This window comes from Nyctereutes procyonoides, unplaced genomic scaffold, assembly GCF_905146905.1.
Source record: "Nyctereutes procyonoides isolate TBG_1078 unplaced genomic scaffold, NYPRO_anot_genome, whole genome shotgun sequence".
Classification (NCBI taxonomy): Eukaryota; Metazoa; Chordata; class Mammalia; order Carnivora; family Canidae; genus Nyctereutes; species Nyctereutes procyonoides.
This window is the reverse complement of record NW_026575020.1, coordinates 16132066-16146296: the sequence shown is the minus strand read 5'-3', so window position 1 is coordinate 16146296 and position 14231 is coordinate 16132066. Positions and strand designations below refer to the sequence as shown.

At 40.4% G+C, this 14231-nt stretch overlaps 2 protein-coding genes across 4 annotated transcripts in view; one reads left to right on the top strand and one right to left on the bottom strand.

Annotated features, from left to right (window-relative positions):
• Positions 1–5304, bottom strand: part of VMP1 (vacuole membrane protein 1) — a 142441-nt gene extending 137137 nt beyond the window's left edge. Inside the window, exon 1 of one of the 2 annotated variants that reach the window (XM_055327356.1) lies at positions 5219–5304. The gene's annotated coding sequence lies outside the window, so the exon portion shown is untranslated. The remainder of the gene's footprint in view (positions 1–5218) is intronic. The other variant, XM_055327364.1, reaches the window with a different exon arrangement.
• A 96-nt stretch (positions 5305–5400) lies between these two features.
• Positions 5401–14059, top strand: PTRH2 (peptidyl-tRNA hydrolase 2). Of its 2 annotated transcripts, none has more exons than XM_055327387.1 (2): positions 5401–5631; positions 12385–14059. In XM_055327387.1, exon 2 carries the CDS (start codon positions 12385–12387, stop codon positions 12922–12924), a length of 540 nt encoding a protein of 179 aa, XP_055183362.1. In that variant the 5' UTR covers positions 5401–5631; the 3' UTR covers positions 12925–14059. The 2 variants fall into 2 exon arrangements, with proteins under 2 accessions (XP_055183362.1, XP_055183353.1); XM_055327378.1 differs by lacking the exon at positions 5401–5631 and adding an exon at positions 5658–5997.
• Positions 14060–14231: the final 172 nt, after the last annotated feature.

Below are 14231 nucleotides of genomic sequence, written 5' to 3'. Positions count from 1 at the left end.
TTGCCAGCTCTCTTTTACCGGATCTGGGCCCTCTCCTCTTTCCTCTCTCTCCAGGTGATTTTTCTGGTCCTGCAGTTTAAAATACTAGCCTCAATTTATATTTCTGGTCTTTATCTCTAGATCCATACACCTAAGAGCACATATGGTGATTCCTAAGCATCTCAAATTTAGTATGTCCTTTCTTCCTCATTCCCATTCCCCTTCTTGTAACAAACCTGGTCCTCCCCAAACCTTCCCTCTCCTAGTACTTGGCACAACTCTATCCACCCAGTTACTAAATCCAGAAGCACAGTCATCCCTGACTCTTCTCATTTCCTTACTCCTCAGATTTAATCCAAGACCTAGTCTGATTCCAAATATATTTAGTATCCATCCACCCACAGCTCTCCACTTTTTTGTCACCACTCTGGTCCAGGCCATCTTCATCTCTCACTTAGACTACTGCCATGAACTCCTAACTTCTCTTTCCATTTTTATTCTTGTCCTTTTCAATTCATCCTTCACATACAAACATGAGTGGTCTTCTTACAAATCATATTACTCCCCTATTTGAAATTGTAGAAGGACCTCCTATTATACTCAAAATCAAATCCAAACTAATTTCCATGGCCTGTAAAGCTCTACATAATCTGGACCATGAGTATATTTCCTACCTTATTTCATGTCTCTATATTCCGGTATACTGTGCTAAGTCTCAAATAGGCACAAATCCACATTAACTCTCTTTCAGGCCCTTGTTTATCTCCTTCGTGATACTCATTACAGTGGGTTTAACCGTTCTTTTTTGTATTTACTTTTTTCTCTATTAGGCTCCCAACTCAAATACCTTTATCTCTATTAGCCTCCCAACTAAAAGATGTTTGTCTTTGCTTCCCACGGTTTTCCTCAAAACCTGGTAAAAAGACCTAGAATTTAAGATTTTTGCTCACTGACTGGATGAATGAACAGATATGAGCACTAGATGTCATTGCAAAATACTCTTCCCATGCAAAGAAAGTGCTAGAAGACATCATCAGCCAACAAATTCTCAAATTTCAATTCTCAAATTCTGTTACTGATTATACAAATAATGTAAACTATTAACAATAATACAAAAATAATGAAAGCATAGCCTACAAGAACACCTCCTTTTTAAAAAGTCTCACATATGCTGTAAAATATACACACAATTAAATGTATATATATTTATTTACTGAACCTTCATTAATACTGAGCAAACAACATGCACACTGATGTTTATAGCAACATTATCAACAACCAAATTATGGAAAGAGCCCAAATATCCATCAACTGATGAATGGATAAGGATGTGGTGCATAAACACACACACACACACACACACACACACACACACACAGAGAGGAATATTACTCAGCCATCAAAAAGAATGAAATGTTGCTGTTTGCAACAACATGGATGGAGCTAGAGTGTATTATGCTAAGTGAAATAAGTCAGTCAGAGAAAGACAAATACCATATGATTTCACTGTTGAACTTAAGAAACAAACAGATGAACAATGAGAAGGGGGAAAAAAGAGAGGGAAGCAAAATATAAGCAACTCTTAACTACAGAAAACAAACTGAAAGGTAACGGAAGGAGGGAGGCGGGAGATGGGCTAAGTGGGTGATGGGCAGTAGGAGGGCACTTATGATGAGCACTAAATGTAAGTGATAAATCACTAAATTCTACTCCTAAAACTAATATTACCCTATATGTTAACTAGAATTTAAATAAAAACTTGAAACAAAACAAAAATACTGAGTAAACAATGATCAAGTAAGCAGCAACAAAGGCATGCTTTCAAAGAGGGCTGGAAAGAGTTTTCTCTTAGCAACTGTACAGTAGGCTACAGAAGGATAACAGTGGTGACAGTCATTGTTAACTGTATGCCATTCTAAATGCTTTACTTAAATCTATTCATTTAACCCTAACAGTAACGGTACTGACTTCATTGTCTAGGAGGAAATTGAGATGGCAAGAGGTTAAGTAACCAGCCTAAGGGTTGCACAGTATTAAGAGCTGGAATTTGAAACAAGACAATCTAGTTTATTAGCCCTGGCTCTTAACACTATCTACCTAGTCCTTCCAAAAAAAATCTATAAAGACCAAGCTTCTTATTAAAGAACCTCAAGAACAAGAGAAAACATCATAGTGAACTACTGAAAAGATTATGTATTTCTGAATACTGACAAATTCTACCAACTACCATTAGACAAGCTGGCATAGGATTATTCAGTGGGTTGCCTTTGCTTAATTTAAAAATGCCTTAAAAATAAATAAAAGTGCCTTAATCTTTTATCTGACACAGAAAAGTATCTACTGCTCAAATTTCCAAAACCTTCAAGGTGCATAATATTTTCAAATGAGCTTTACAGAAGGTTTGCATAATATATAATATCAGTTTGGCAAACCCTATACAAAGTTGCTTTCCCAGAGTTTCTTGAAGCAATAAACACTTTAAAAGTTTACTCCTCAAAATATTTGCAAGTCTGTGAAAGCAGATTAATACAACAACAATCAAATCTGTTTCTGAGGTTAGTAAAGATTCTCTAATCTGGTGTTTATTTCTATACCAAAGACAGACAGATGTAGACACACACACACACACTCCAAAAAAGAGCCCTGGACAAAAGAGCAGTGATGATAAGTATCTGGCCCTATAATCTCCAAAAAAAAGGAGAGACTAAATAGGTTTTGTGGAATCTGCAGAAGCAAAAAGGTTCTCAACAAGACAAAGAATTAAGTATTCTACAGTGGCTATTTACCCAGAATAAAATCGAGAAATGACTTTACAGATTAATAGATAATTAATGCAACAATATTAAAATTACAAACAGTTGGGGGAATTTCTTTTTTTGGGGGGGGAATTTCTTTTAGCAGGAATAAAGAAATTAATGCAGTTGCCTCCTACTTACTACCAACAACATTCATTCAGTAGAAACATGTGTTACAAAGATACTCTCTTTTCCACTTGTTAGAAAGAAGACACCTTGATACCTGATAGTAATGAAGCACGAACTTAGAATAACAGTTCTGAAGAACAGAACTAATTTTCTTTTTTCTTTCCTTATTCCAGTCTACTACAAATTTTGCCATGCACAATGTTGTTTTCCTAGAATTTACAAGACTAAATCAGCAAAAAAGAGGGAAAAATGAAAACCTTTAGATCCCTTTAATACATAAAAGAAACCATTTTCATGCAGACCAGGAAATATTACCAAACCATAAAAAGATGCCTAGAGACAACCTTAGCAGAACAGAAAGAATACTTAGGACCTCATTTCCAGTTCAGGCTCTGGTACTACCTAAACCATATTATCTCAGGCAAGCCAATTACTGATTGTTTCTGGGGAAGATTATAACTATCTGTTCACAGAGGATGCTTCCAATTCTAAATATTGCTTTCAGTAAGTTTCAGGTAAAATGATAAAATTTTTTACTTAATAAAGTAAGTAAGGCTACTTTCTACCTTTAGTTAACTCTATGTAAACACCAAAAACTTAACCTTCTTCTGCACTTGTAAATTCTTAAGTGACAATACATGATGACCAACAAAGGTCAGATTTAAACTCCCAAATGCAAAACTATATTCATTTTCTAGTCACCTACTTATTAACCACAGTGACTAATTCAATGAGTTACAGTATCACACTACTCTTAGGTAGTTTTTATTGGGGTCAATAGTAGGGCAAAGATCATCTCAGAAGAGTGTATGATAATATTTTCAGATAAATAACACAATATAAAACATCAAATTGTGAAATGATACAAAGCAACAGAATTCTGCACCGATACATTTCCAGCTTTCAGAGTAAACTGACATTACCATATTTTCATTTATACAGTGACTTCCCATTTAGTATCTCACTTAATCATTATGACAATTCTATGAAATACGTGAGCAGTACTTTTATCATCACGATCCAGACCAGCTCAGAAAGTTAGGTAACCTACCAATCTTTATTCTGGAACGTAAACCACAGAAATTAAACTATATTAATCAAGTAGGATATATTCCTCAAAGCGGGGGGGAAGCTTTAGTGTTTTATAACACAGGCAAAGAAGTAAAATACAAACGATTTCCACTATAGAATCATTTCACACCCATACAAATTGGCCACATTTGTCTAGGTACTACCATCCCTCCTCCAAAGGTCAATAAAACCACATTCTAGAATGCATGAATGTTGCCTAATGAATAATTTCTTATCATCATTTATGCTAAAAATACACAACTAAAGATCATAGTTCATACTACACATAGGCAGTAGGAGTCAGAACATTTAATTCTCTATCATTACAACACCAGAAATACTTGTACAAGCTTCTCCAAAAGATCAGTGTAGTCTGTCTACAAAATTTCTGACATCAGCCCCAAAGGAGAATTGAAAGACATTAAAGTTAGGAAAAGGGGCTGTCTTGCCATGATAGATAAACAGTGCCAGAGCCTATATGAGATTATTTGCATAGATTTGCAGAAAAGCAAAAGATAATAGTTTAAACCTACTAGAAGTCATGAGGTAATCTCAGTGTGACACAGGGCCACATATGGCTTCTTGGAAGTTTAGAGATTAAGTTGATCTCCAGGTTGTTTTGCAAATACCTCCACTGCAAGAGAACAACAAAGGGGCGGGGAGTGGCCAAGGATTTGGAAGAGGTAGAGAACCCTACCCTTTAAAAATTAGTAGGAGATCCGTGAAGGTTCTTTGCAAAAGATCAAGGGCGGGAAGGCCCCATTCCCTTGGCCACCAACGCTTCAGATGGCACTCACACGCCTAAATTTTGTTTAGTAGCGAATACGTTTAGTGCCATGTGTTAGTGGTTGAGGAGGTCACACTGACAGGTCCTGAGAAACAGCTTGGTCATCAGCAGGGAGGATCTTCTCCATTTACTCTGAGGTCCTAGATACCCTCGGAGAAGAGATGGGTACTCTACAGAACGTTTAGGACAGCTTCCAAGTCTGCGACAATGACAGCGAACGGTAGGAAACCCAATGTATGGGTTCACTGTACTGGTAGCCAACCCTGAGGAGGTGTCCCAGATAACCTGACTACCGCCAGACAGACACTCCGAGTCACCAGCGCCCTAAAACACTGCCTGAAGTCGAAATCACGGTGCCCCAGATCCGCATAGTCTAAGTGGGAGAGCTCCGGAAGAAGCCAAGCTCTGAGGATAGTGTCAGGCTTCCGTCCCCAATTCCACGCGCTCGTATACCTACCTACCCGCGCTGACCCCGGCGTCTCCGGATCTCAGGATCCTGCAAGCGGCTGCCGACCGACTCTCACACCCGCCGCTGGGGTCCGGCCAACCGGAACTCGTACACGTCACTTCCGGTCCGTTCCCCACTCCCCCCCTTCAGCCCCCGCCCCCCGCCCCGGGGACCGCCTCCAAAAACACAAAAGTTCCCCCTCTCCTTTCGGCAACGTCCGCTGATCGTCGCGTGACTCCAATTCGGGTCTAGATTCGGGACCTGTGGGCGGGGCGAGAGAAAGAATGACTGTTCGCTTCGCCGTTCTTGATCCGGAACTTATTAGGGAGTCCCGGAAGAGGTAACTCGCGGGTTAGAAGCGTGTTCACTACCCGCAGGGCAAAACGCAGAGGCACGAGTGAGGCGCTGGGGAAGTTCGCTAGGTAAGTCGGCCCTTCACAGGGCTGAGGAGAGGGATGTCATTCTCCATTCTCTCTCCAGTTGGAATGTTTCTTCCCACCTCATTCCATACCTCCTCTCCCAGCCTTTCATCTCCATAAACTCTTCCGCCTAAGTGGACGCTGGAGCCCCTGTTCCTGTTCTGCCAGTCGTCCTTTGGAAGAAGGGACCAAGATCCTGGGAAGGAGAAGGACCCAGAATTTCTGGTTTCCAGGCAGAGCCTCCGGTCAGGCAGCATCGATGCGCTGGCTCTGAGTGTGAGAAAATACCGCGCAGGCCTTACATTCTGTTGACTACTTATTGAATACCCGCAGAGTATGAAGCTGTTGAGTCCTACGAGGAAAGAAAAGGTTTCCACGAATATGACCGAAAAATGGGTCTTTCCGCGTAACACAGACATAATGTTAAGAGAAGTATTTAGTCCTTTAACGTGGTACTCCCCAGATACCAGACGCTGAGAATATGATGTACATATGATGATTATGCGTAATTACTACAGCAGTTCTGTAGAGTAAATAATTAAGATTGATTGGGAGGTAAGAGACTTAAGAGACAGGTGTCCTTTGAATCAGCCTTCGTGGCTGAAGAGACTGTATTTGTGTATTTAAGTGGAGAAAAATAGAAAATTTTGTGGGAGAGATTGATTCCTGAAGGGATCTAGTAATTTGGTGTGGCTGGGTAGTACAGTATGTAGCAGGAGAGTAGATTAGAAGGATAAAGTAGTTTGTAACCAAATTGTGTGATGCTTTGAGTTTGTGCTAAGGGATTTGTTTTATACTTAAGGCGTTTATCTGGTGGTTTTTGATCTGGGAAACTACAGGATCAAATTTGTGTTTTAGAAATATAATATGGACTAGCCAGATGGACTAGGGTGAACTAGGACATGCATGAAGCAAATGTGGAAGGATCAGTTAGAGAAGTTAATTTTGGAGGCTTTGGGCCAAGAGTTCATTAGGGCAGTGATAGTAAAGGTAGAGAGATAGGTTTAGTACAGATAAATTCAACAAGGTTTGGTAACTGGATATGGTAGGACATAGGAGAAAAAGGCCAGGGTTACTCGGAAATCAAGAATACAGGGGATCCCTAGGTGGCTCAGCGATTTGGCGCCTGCCTTTGGCCTAGGGCACGATCCTGGAGCCCTGGAATCGAGTCCTGCGTCGGGCTCCTGGCATGGAGCCTGCTTCTCCCTCCCTCTGCCTCTCTCTCTCTCTCTCTTTCTGTGTCTATCATGAATAAATCTTTAAAAAAAAAAAAAGAAAGAAATCAAGAATACAGTAAAAGGAAATTTGAGAGGAAAAGGAAGATACTGAATTCAGTTTGGGACAGAGTAGAATAATTCATAGTACTTTAGCAGAAGCTCTAAATTTCAAGTTAGGAGCCCAGGAGAGGCCTTAGGAGCCCTATGACAGTTTGGAAATAAATGAGATTGTCTCTCTCCTCCTACTAGATGTCGGCTCCATAGCAGGACTTTGTTTTCTCCAGTGCTCTATCTTTAGGGTCCAGAACAGTGCCTGGTACACAAAAGACCCTCCATAAATATCAGTCAGTTCAATGGAAAGAGTATATAGACCATCACTGTCCAATAGAACTTGCATGGAAATGTTCTAAATCTTAACAGTGGGCGGCCCAGGTGGCTCAGCAGTTTAGCGCCACCTTCAGCCAGGGGCCTGATCCTGGAGACCCGGGATGGAGTCTCACGTCGTCGGGCTCCCTGTATGGAGCCTGCTTCTCCCTCTGCCTGTGTCTCTGCCTCTCTCTCTCTCTCTCTCTCTCTCTGTGTGTGTGTCTCTCTCTCATGAATAAAGAAATAAAATCTTTAAAAAAAAATCTTAATAGAGTGGCTGCTAGCCACTTTGAAGTTGTTGAGCTGTTGAGCACTTGAAATATGGCTCAGTGCAACTGAAGAGTTGAATTTTTATTTAGTTTTAATTAAGTTTAAATAACTGTTTGATGGCTACTATATCGGACATTGTAGGTATAGACTGAAGAGAGGGCTAAAGCACAGGGGTATTATGTTCATTGGGGACGAAGGGGACATAGAGCTAGAGGAGACTGAAAAAAGCTATGAGAAAGGTAGGATGATAATAGGGTGAAACTTGTGTGTATGGTTTTGTTTTTGGGTTTTTTTTTTTTTAAGATTTTATTTATTATTCATGAGAGACATACAGAGAGAGGCAGAGACATACTCGGAGAAGCAGGCTCCCTGTGGGGAGCCTGATGTGGGACTCTATCCCAGGACTCCAGGATCCCAACCTGAGCCAAAGGCGGACACTCAACACTGAGCCACCCAGGCATCCCAGTAGTTTTATTTTTGATATTTTCTTTTGTTTCTGGCATTATCTCTATACCTCTAAATTTCTCTGTCCTATTTATTTGTTTTGGTCTCTATTTTTCATGGAACTTGATCGCAGGACCCCAGGATCACAAGCTGAGCCAAAGGCAGACACTCAACCACTGAGGTACCCAGGTGCCCCAACAGGGTGGAAGATTAAAGAATTTTGGGAAGAAGAGTTAAAAAGAAGTTATCAACGAGTGGTGGGGAAAGCTTAAGATGAAGCCTAAAAGAGGCAACTACATTTGGCAATTAACAAGTGTCTAATTCCTTAGCAATTTCAGTTGAGTGGGGAAAGGAGGCAGGTAATTAAAGTTTAGAGGTAAACGGAAGAGGAAAAGTCAGGCAACGGTTTAAGAGTCAAAGAGGATTTGAGGAAGGTGTTTTTTTTTTTGGGGGGGGGGGGTTGGAAAGGCCAAGGTATGGCCGGTGGAGTGGAATTAATGGGTGGAACATGGTTCAGAATGGAATGGATCAAGAGCATTGGTGAAAGGGCCTTAATCTGGTAGAGGAATTAGAACCCACCAGGAGGAGGGTTTTATAGGACATGTTTGTTTTGCAGTGTCATCATTGCCCAGGATTATCCATGAGACTAAGAATAGTCCTATTTTCCGTAGTCTTAAGCACTGGGTTTATTGATATGTTGTATTGGATATGCAGAAAGGGGGACAGGCTGAAACACCTTTTGGAGGAGTTACATGATAATGTGATCAAGGGGACGCCTGGGTGGCTCAGCAGTTTGGCGCCTGCCTTCCACCCAGGGCGTGATCCTGGAGTTCTGGGATCGAGTTCTGCATCCTCTGCATGGAGGCTGCTTCTCCCTCTGCTCCTGTCTCTGCCTCTCTCGATCTCTCTCTCTCTCATATGAATAAATAAATAAAATCTTTTTAAAAAATGTGATTAGGCTGGTAGGAGATTAGAATATCCTAAGGATGTTAATATTAACATGTTAGAATTGGAGTTCTCATGAGATACGGTACAAAAGCAGTAAGCTTAGTAATCTCTGGAACTTTTTTTTGGTGGGGGGTGCTGACTCTTACTGGTACATATCTTTTTAGATACAGTTGAGAAGATGAGAAATTTTCTGTCATGACCTCTGGATGAGTATATTTTATACTACTTTTATTAATTATGCTACTGGGGATAAGTAGCTTCTCTGTTGGATCTTTAGTTTTCTTGTCTTTAATGTGAGCTTCATGTCCTCCCCCCCACACACAACAACCATGATGGAAATAAAGGGTTTAGTAAGATGCGGTGCACAACAGGTCCTCTATATGCAGTTCCCTTCTCCAGTTAGTACCTGAATCTGATATATAGGATATTGGTTACTTTGCAACCTAGAAATGAGTGCAGAACATCCTAATTGTTAACATGGAGGTTTTATATATATAATTTTTATGTAATTTGATATTTGTTCATTTTGGAGTCTAGTTGTTAGACCTTTTTTTTTTTTAAGATTTTATTTACGAGACACACAGAGGCAGAGACATAGGCAGAGGGAGAAGCAGGATCACAGCCTGGGCTGAAGGTAGCCGCTCAGCCACTAAGCCACCCAGGTTTCCCTAGTTGTTAGATTATCAGAGAAAAGTCCTGCTGACATGTAAACCTCATATAGTAACTGAATGATAGATGTATTGAGATAATGTAGGTTCTACTAAGAATTTAATTTTTTTTTCCTGACTGCAATTTTTTTTTCCTGGCATCTAGATCCATAAATTATGTCAGTACAGCCATGTCACCAGATTAGACAACAGTGAAAGGAATGAAACTAGGTACTGACAACCTCCTACCTCTGGCCACTCCACGTCACTCTCTGATCCCTCAATGTTCATTTCTTCAGGATTCTGTTTTAGCCTTTCCTTCACTCTGTATACTTTTCCCAGTGGCCTCACCACTTTCATCACTTGAGTAGTAACTACAGTTACATGTTAAGTTTTCTTAAATCTGTATTTCTGGCTGAGACTTATCTTCTGACCTTTAAGATGGCATATCCTTTCTTATTGTTGTTGCTGGACATCTCTAACCAGGATGTCTTTTGGTCAAACCAAGTGTAATATCCCTTGAACTGATTTCAGTATCTTTTACTTTCCAAACCTGCTATATCACAAAAATTTTCTTCATCAGTAAATAGTACCTCTTTTCTCCATTTGTTCAAAGCTAGGTAATTCTGAACTCCCTTTCTTTTATCACTAGATTTCCAGTGAATCTCCAAATCATACACAGGTGCCTGAGCCACTTCTTTCTGTTTTCATTCCTGCTTCTCTTGTCTAAGTGTCACCTCATCTAGACTACTGGGAAAGGCAAAATAGAGCAGCATTAAGAACATAGGAATGAAGTACTGATACATGCCTCAACATGGATGAACCTTGAAAACATGCTAGGTGATAGAAGCGTGAAACAAAAGGTCACCTATTGTATGGTTTGATTTATATGAATGTCCAGAATAGGCAAAATAGATTAGTGATTGCCTAGGGCCCAGAGGTGGATAAATGAGGATCAACTGCTAATGGGTACAGGGATTTCTTTTTGAAACGATGAAAATGTTCTGGGATTAGATAGTGGTGATGGTTGCACAAACTTGTGAATATATTACAAAATTGTAGTAAATTGTATATTTTTAAAAAGGTGAATTTTGTAGTCTGTGGATTATATCTCCAAAAATTTAACATCTCCTATGCTGTCATTTATTTTTTTTTAAGATTTTATTATTTTTTTAAGATTTTATTTATTTGCACGAAAGAGACAGGTGCAGAGGCATGAGCAGGGAACAGCGGCAGAGGGAGAGGAATAAACATACTCCCCGCCAAGCAAGGAGCTACACCCAATATGGAGGTTGAACCCACAACTGAGATCAAGAGGCACATGCTCTATGGACTAAGCCAGCCAGGCACTCCATCCTCATTTAAAATATATGATAAGGGGCACCTGGGTGGCTCAATTAAGCATGTGCCTTTGGCTCAGGTCACAATCCCAGAGTCCTGGGATCAAGCCCCACATCAGGCTCCCTGCTCAGAAAAATTGTACAATCTATCACGTAATTTCAAAAACCTTAACATAATGTCCTCATTTTGACATACATGAGACAAGGAAATTTGTTGTTGTTTTTTTTTTAAGATTTATTTATTCACAATAGAGAGAGAGAGAGGCAGAGACACAGGCAGAGGGAGAAGCAGGCTCTCCATGTCGGGAGCCCGATGCGGGACTGGAACCCGGGACTCCAGGATCATGCCCTGGGCCAAAGGCAGGCGCTAAACTGCTGAGCCACCCAGGGATCCCCGAGAAAAGGAAATTTGACTGCCATCTATGCCATGTAGATTATGCAATGCATAACAGAAGGTGTTACTTATAAGCACTACAAATATGGTGGCCTCATGTATTTCAGTATATAAATGCTTACTCTCCCACTAGAAGAAACTGATGGTTGTGCCTATACATGGAAGCATTATGAATTTAATGGTTTCAAATGTAGACTGATATAGGTGTTTTATTGGTGACTCAAATACTGTCAACAGCTAGCTGAGGTAACAGGAATTTTTAAAATATAAAGGATGATCTTTGTTTTATTTTTTTTTATCTTTGTTTTATATGGTAAATTTAGTGTATATTAGAACTATGCAAAAAATACTTTGTGTCCATATGTGTAATGAAGTTGGGTTCTAGTCTCAGGTGTTAATAGTTTTTCATCTAGAATAATTTCTAATGGAACAAATCTTCCTTTGTAAGATTTTTAACATTCCATGCTTAGGTCTAGGAAAATGTCACCAGTGCACCTCAACTCCAGGCCCAGTTTTGACAGCCAGAAACTTTTTGAGGACTTGATACCATCCCCATTGAGAACTACTGGATTATAAAGACACAAGTAAATGAGCACTATATTCCAGAGAAGGGATGAATTATTCATGGTTTCTTTGGGTCATTTAGACAACTTGGTAAAATGGAATATTTTCTTCTTCTACAAGACTTAGGGAAGACTGAGGAACAGAGCTTTATGGTATCTAAGAACAAGATATTCCTCCTTGAATCTTTTTCTAGTACACAGAAGAAAAAAAAACAGTACATAAAGATATATATATATGTATATGTTTTTTTTTTTTTTTTTTAAGATTTTATTTGACAGAGAGTGAACACAAGCAGGGGCAACAACAGAGGGAGAGGGAGATGCAGACTCCTTGCTGAGCAGGGAACCTGATGCAGGGCTGGATCCAAGGACCCTGGGATCATGACCTAAGCCAAAGGCAGACGCTTAACCAACTGAGCCACCCAGGCACCCCTATTTTGCTTTTTTTCTGGATGACTTCATTAATTTTAAAATGTTGCCGCTTATATATATTGTCAGGATGTTTTGTCTGATAAGCCTGTATCTTTTCACTGCTAGATAGTGATAACTCCTTTCCTTTCCTTTAAGATGCTCTCCAAATCCCTGGTGATGGAATATTTGGCTCATCCTGGTGCACTCAGCTTGGCTGCCGGAGTTGCTTGTGGCATGTGCCTGGGCTGGGGCCTCCGTGTACGCTTTGGGATGATCCCCAAAAGCTCTGTCAGCGAGACAGACACAGAGACTGGAAGTGAAGCAAGCATCTTAAGAGAGAGTGGGGAGTATAAAATGATTCTTGTGGTTCGAAATGACTTAAAGATGGGAAAAGGGAAAGTGGCTGCCCAGTGCTCTCATGCTGCTGTTTCTGCCTACAAGCAAATTCAAAGGAGAAACCCTGAGTTGCTCAAACAATGGGAATACTGTGGCCAGCCCAAAGTGGTGGTCAAAGCCCCTGATGAAGAAACCTTGGTTGAATTATTGACCCATGCGAAAATGCTAGGACTGACTGTAAGTTTAATCCAAGATGCTGGACGTACTCAGATTGCACCAGGCTCTAGAACTGTCTTGGGAATTGGGCCAGGACCAGCAGATCTAATTGACAAAGTCACTGGTCACCTAAAACTTTACTAGGAATTTTGTATGATAGTCCCAACATGATGTGCTTGGAAACTGTTAAATTCTAACAATAAAAGCTGAATTTCTTCCCACACTCAGCTTAAGTATTTTTGAGGTGAAAATCCATTCCCATTTTTTTCTGTCATGTACTTGGCTCACAGTTATCTTGGGCTTAAAAAAAAAAAAAAAGTTGGTTAAGTGATCCCGATGGTTCAAGTGATTGCTGAAATAAAAAATGTTTATGTGAGAAACTGATCACAAGATTGGAATCCAACGGTGGGGGACAGGGGACAGCATTTCCCATGCATAGTTAGGTCCCTATGTATTAAGAGCTCTTCTTCTCCAAGACAGCATTGCTGTACCCTCTTGAAGGATCAGGGGTTCAAGGTATTCCCATTGGATGCAAACTATAATTTGTTTTCCTGCGATCACTTTTTGGAGGACTGATAGCCAATCGTTAATAGATCATGGTATGACCCCACACAGTGGGATTACTGTCTAATCTAGATTTTTCTGTTTCAAGGTTGAGGTTTTATAGCAGTGGATATAACCTACCTGTACAGTACTTCATGTTCATTTCCCTGACCCACATTAGCCAAAGGTTCTCAGCAGTGCTTCTACACCATGGCCTACAAAAATTCCTTTTACTTCCCTCAACTTTCCTAATAGTGAAGGCATTGAAAAACTTGTAAAATGACTTGTAATTGTGAAGTGAATGTAGTATGTCATCCCAACATCCTACAGTTTCTTTACCTAGAATTTAAGGAACCAGATTTAAGAGTACTTTTATTTCCCTTCTGATCTTTATATGCCTATTATTGCAGAATATGGAGGTCCCAGTTCCCAGAAGCTACAGTTTCTTGAATGAAACCTTCTTTCAGAGGGATCCTGACAGTATTTCTAAATCAAGTATATTCCTAAGAACTGGTGGTACCAGGGAGATTTTGGTAACAGGTGCACATTAAGTAGTTCCAGTCCGGAATCCCTGGGTGGCGCAGCGGTTTGGCGCCTGCCTTTGGCCTAGGGCGCGATCCTGGAGACCCAGGATCGAATCCCACGTTGGGCTCCCGGTGCATGGAGCCTGTTTCTCCCTCTGCCTATGTCTCTGCCTCTCTCTCTCTCTATCATAAATAAAAGTTAAAAAAAAATAGTTCCAGTCCTCTGTGTTTAACTTCAACATAAGCAGCACAATAACTCAACTTCCAGGGTCTAAGGTCAGTGGAGTCTGGGCAGAACACTAACGACTACTGCTTCTAATATTTAGTTTTATAGAGTTTATGCTGACATATGACAGCACAGGAGAAATTGCATCTGTGAATGAT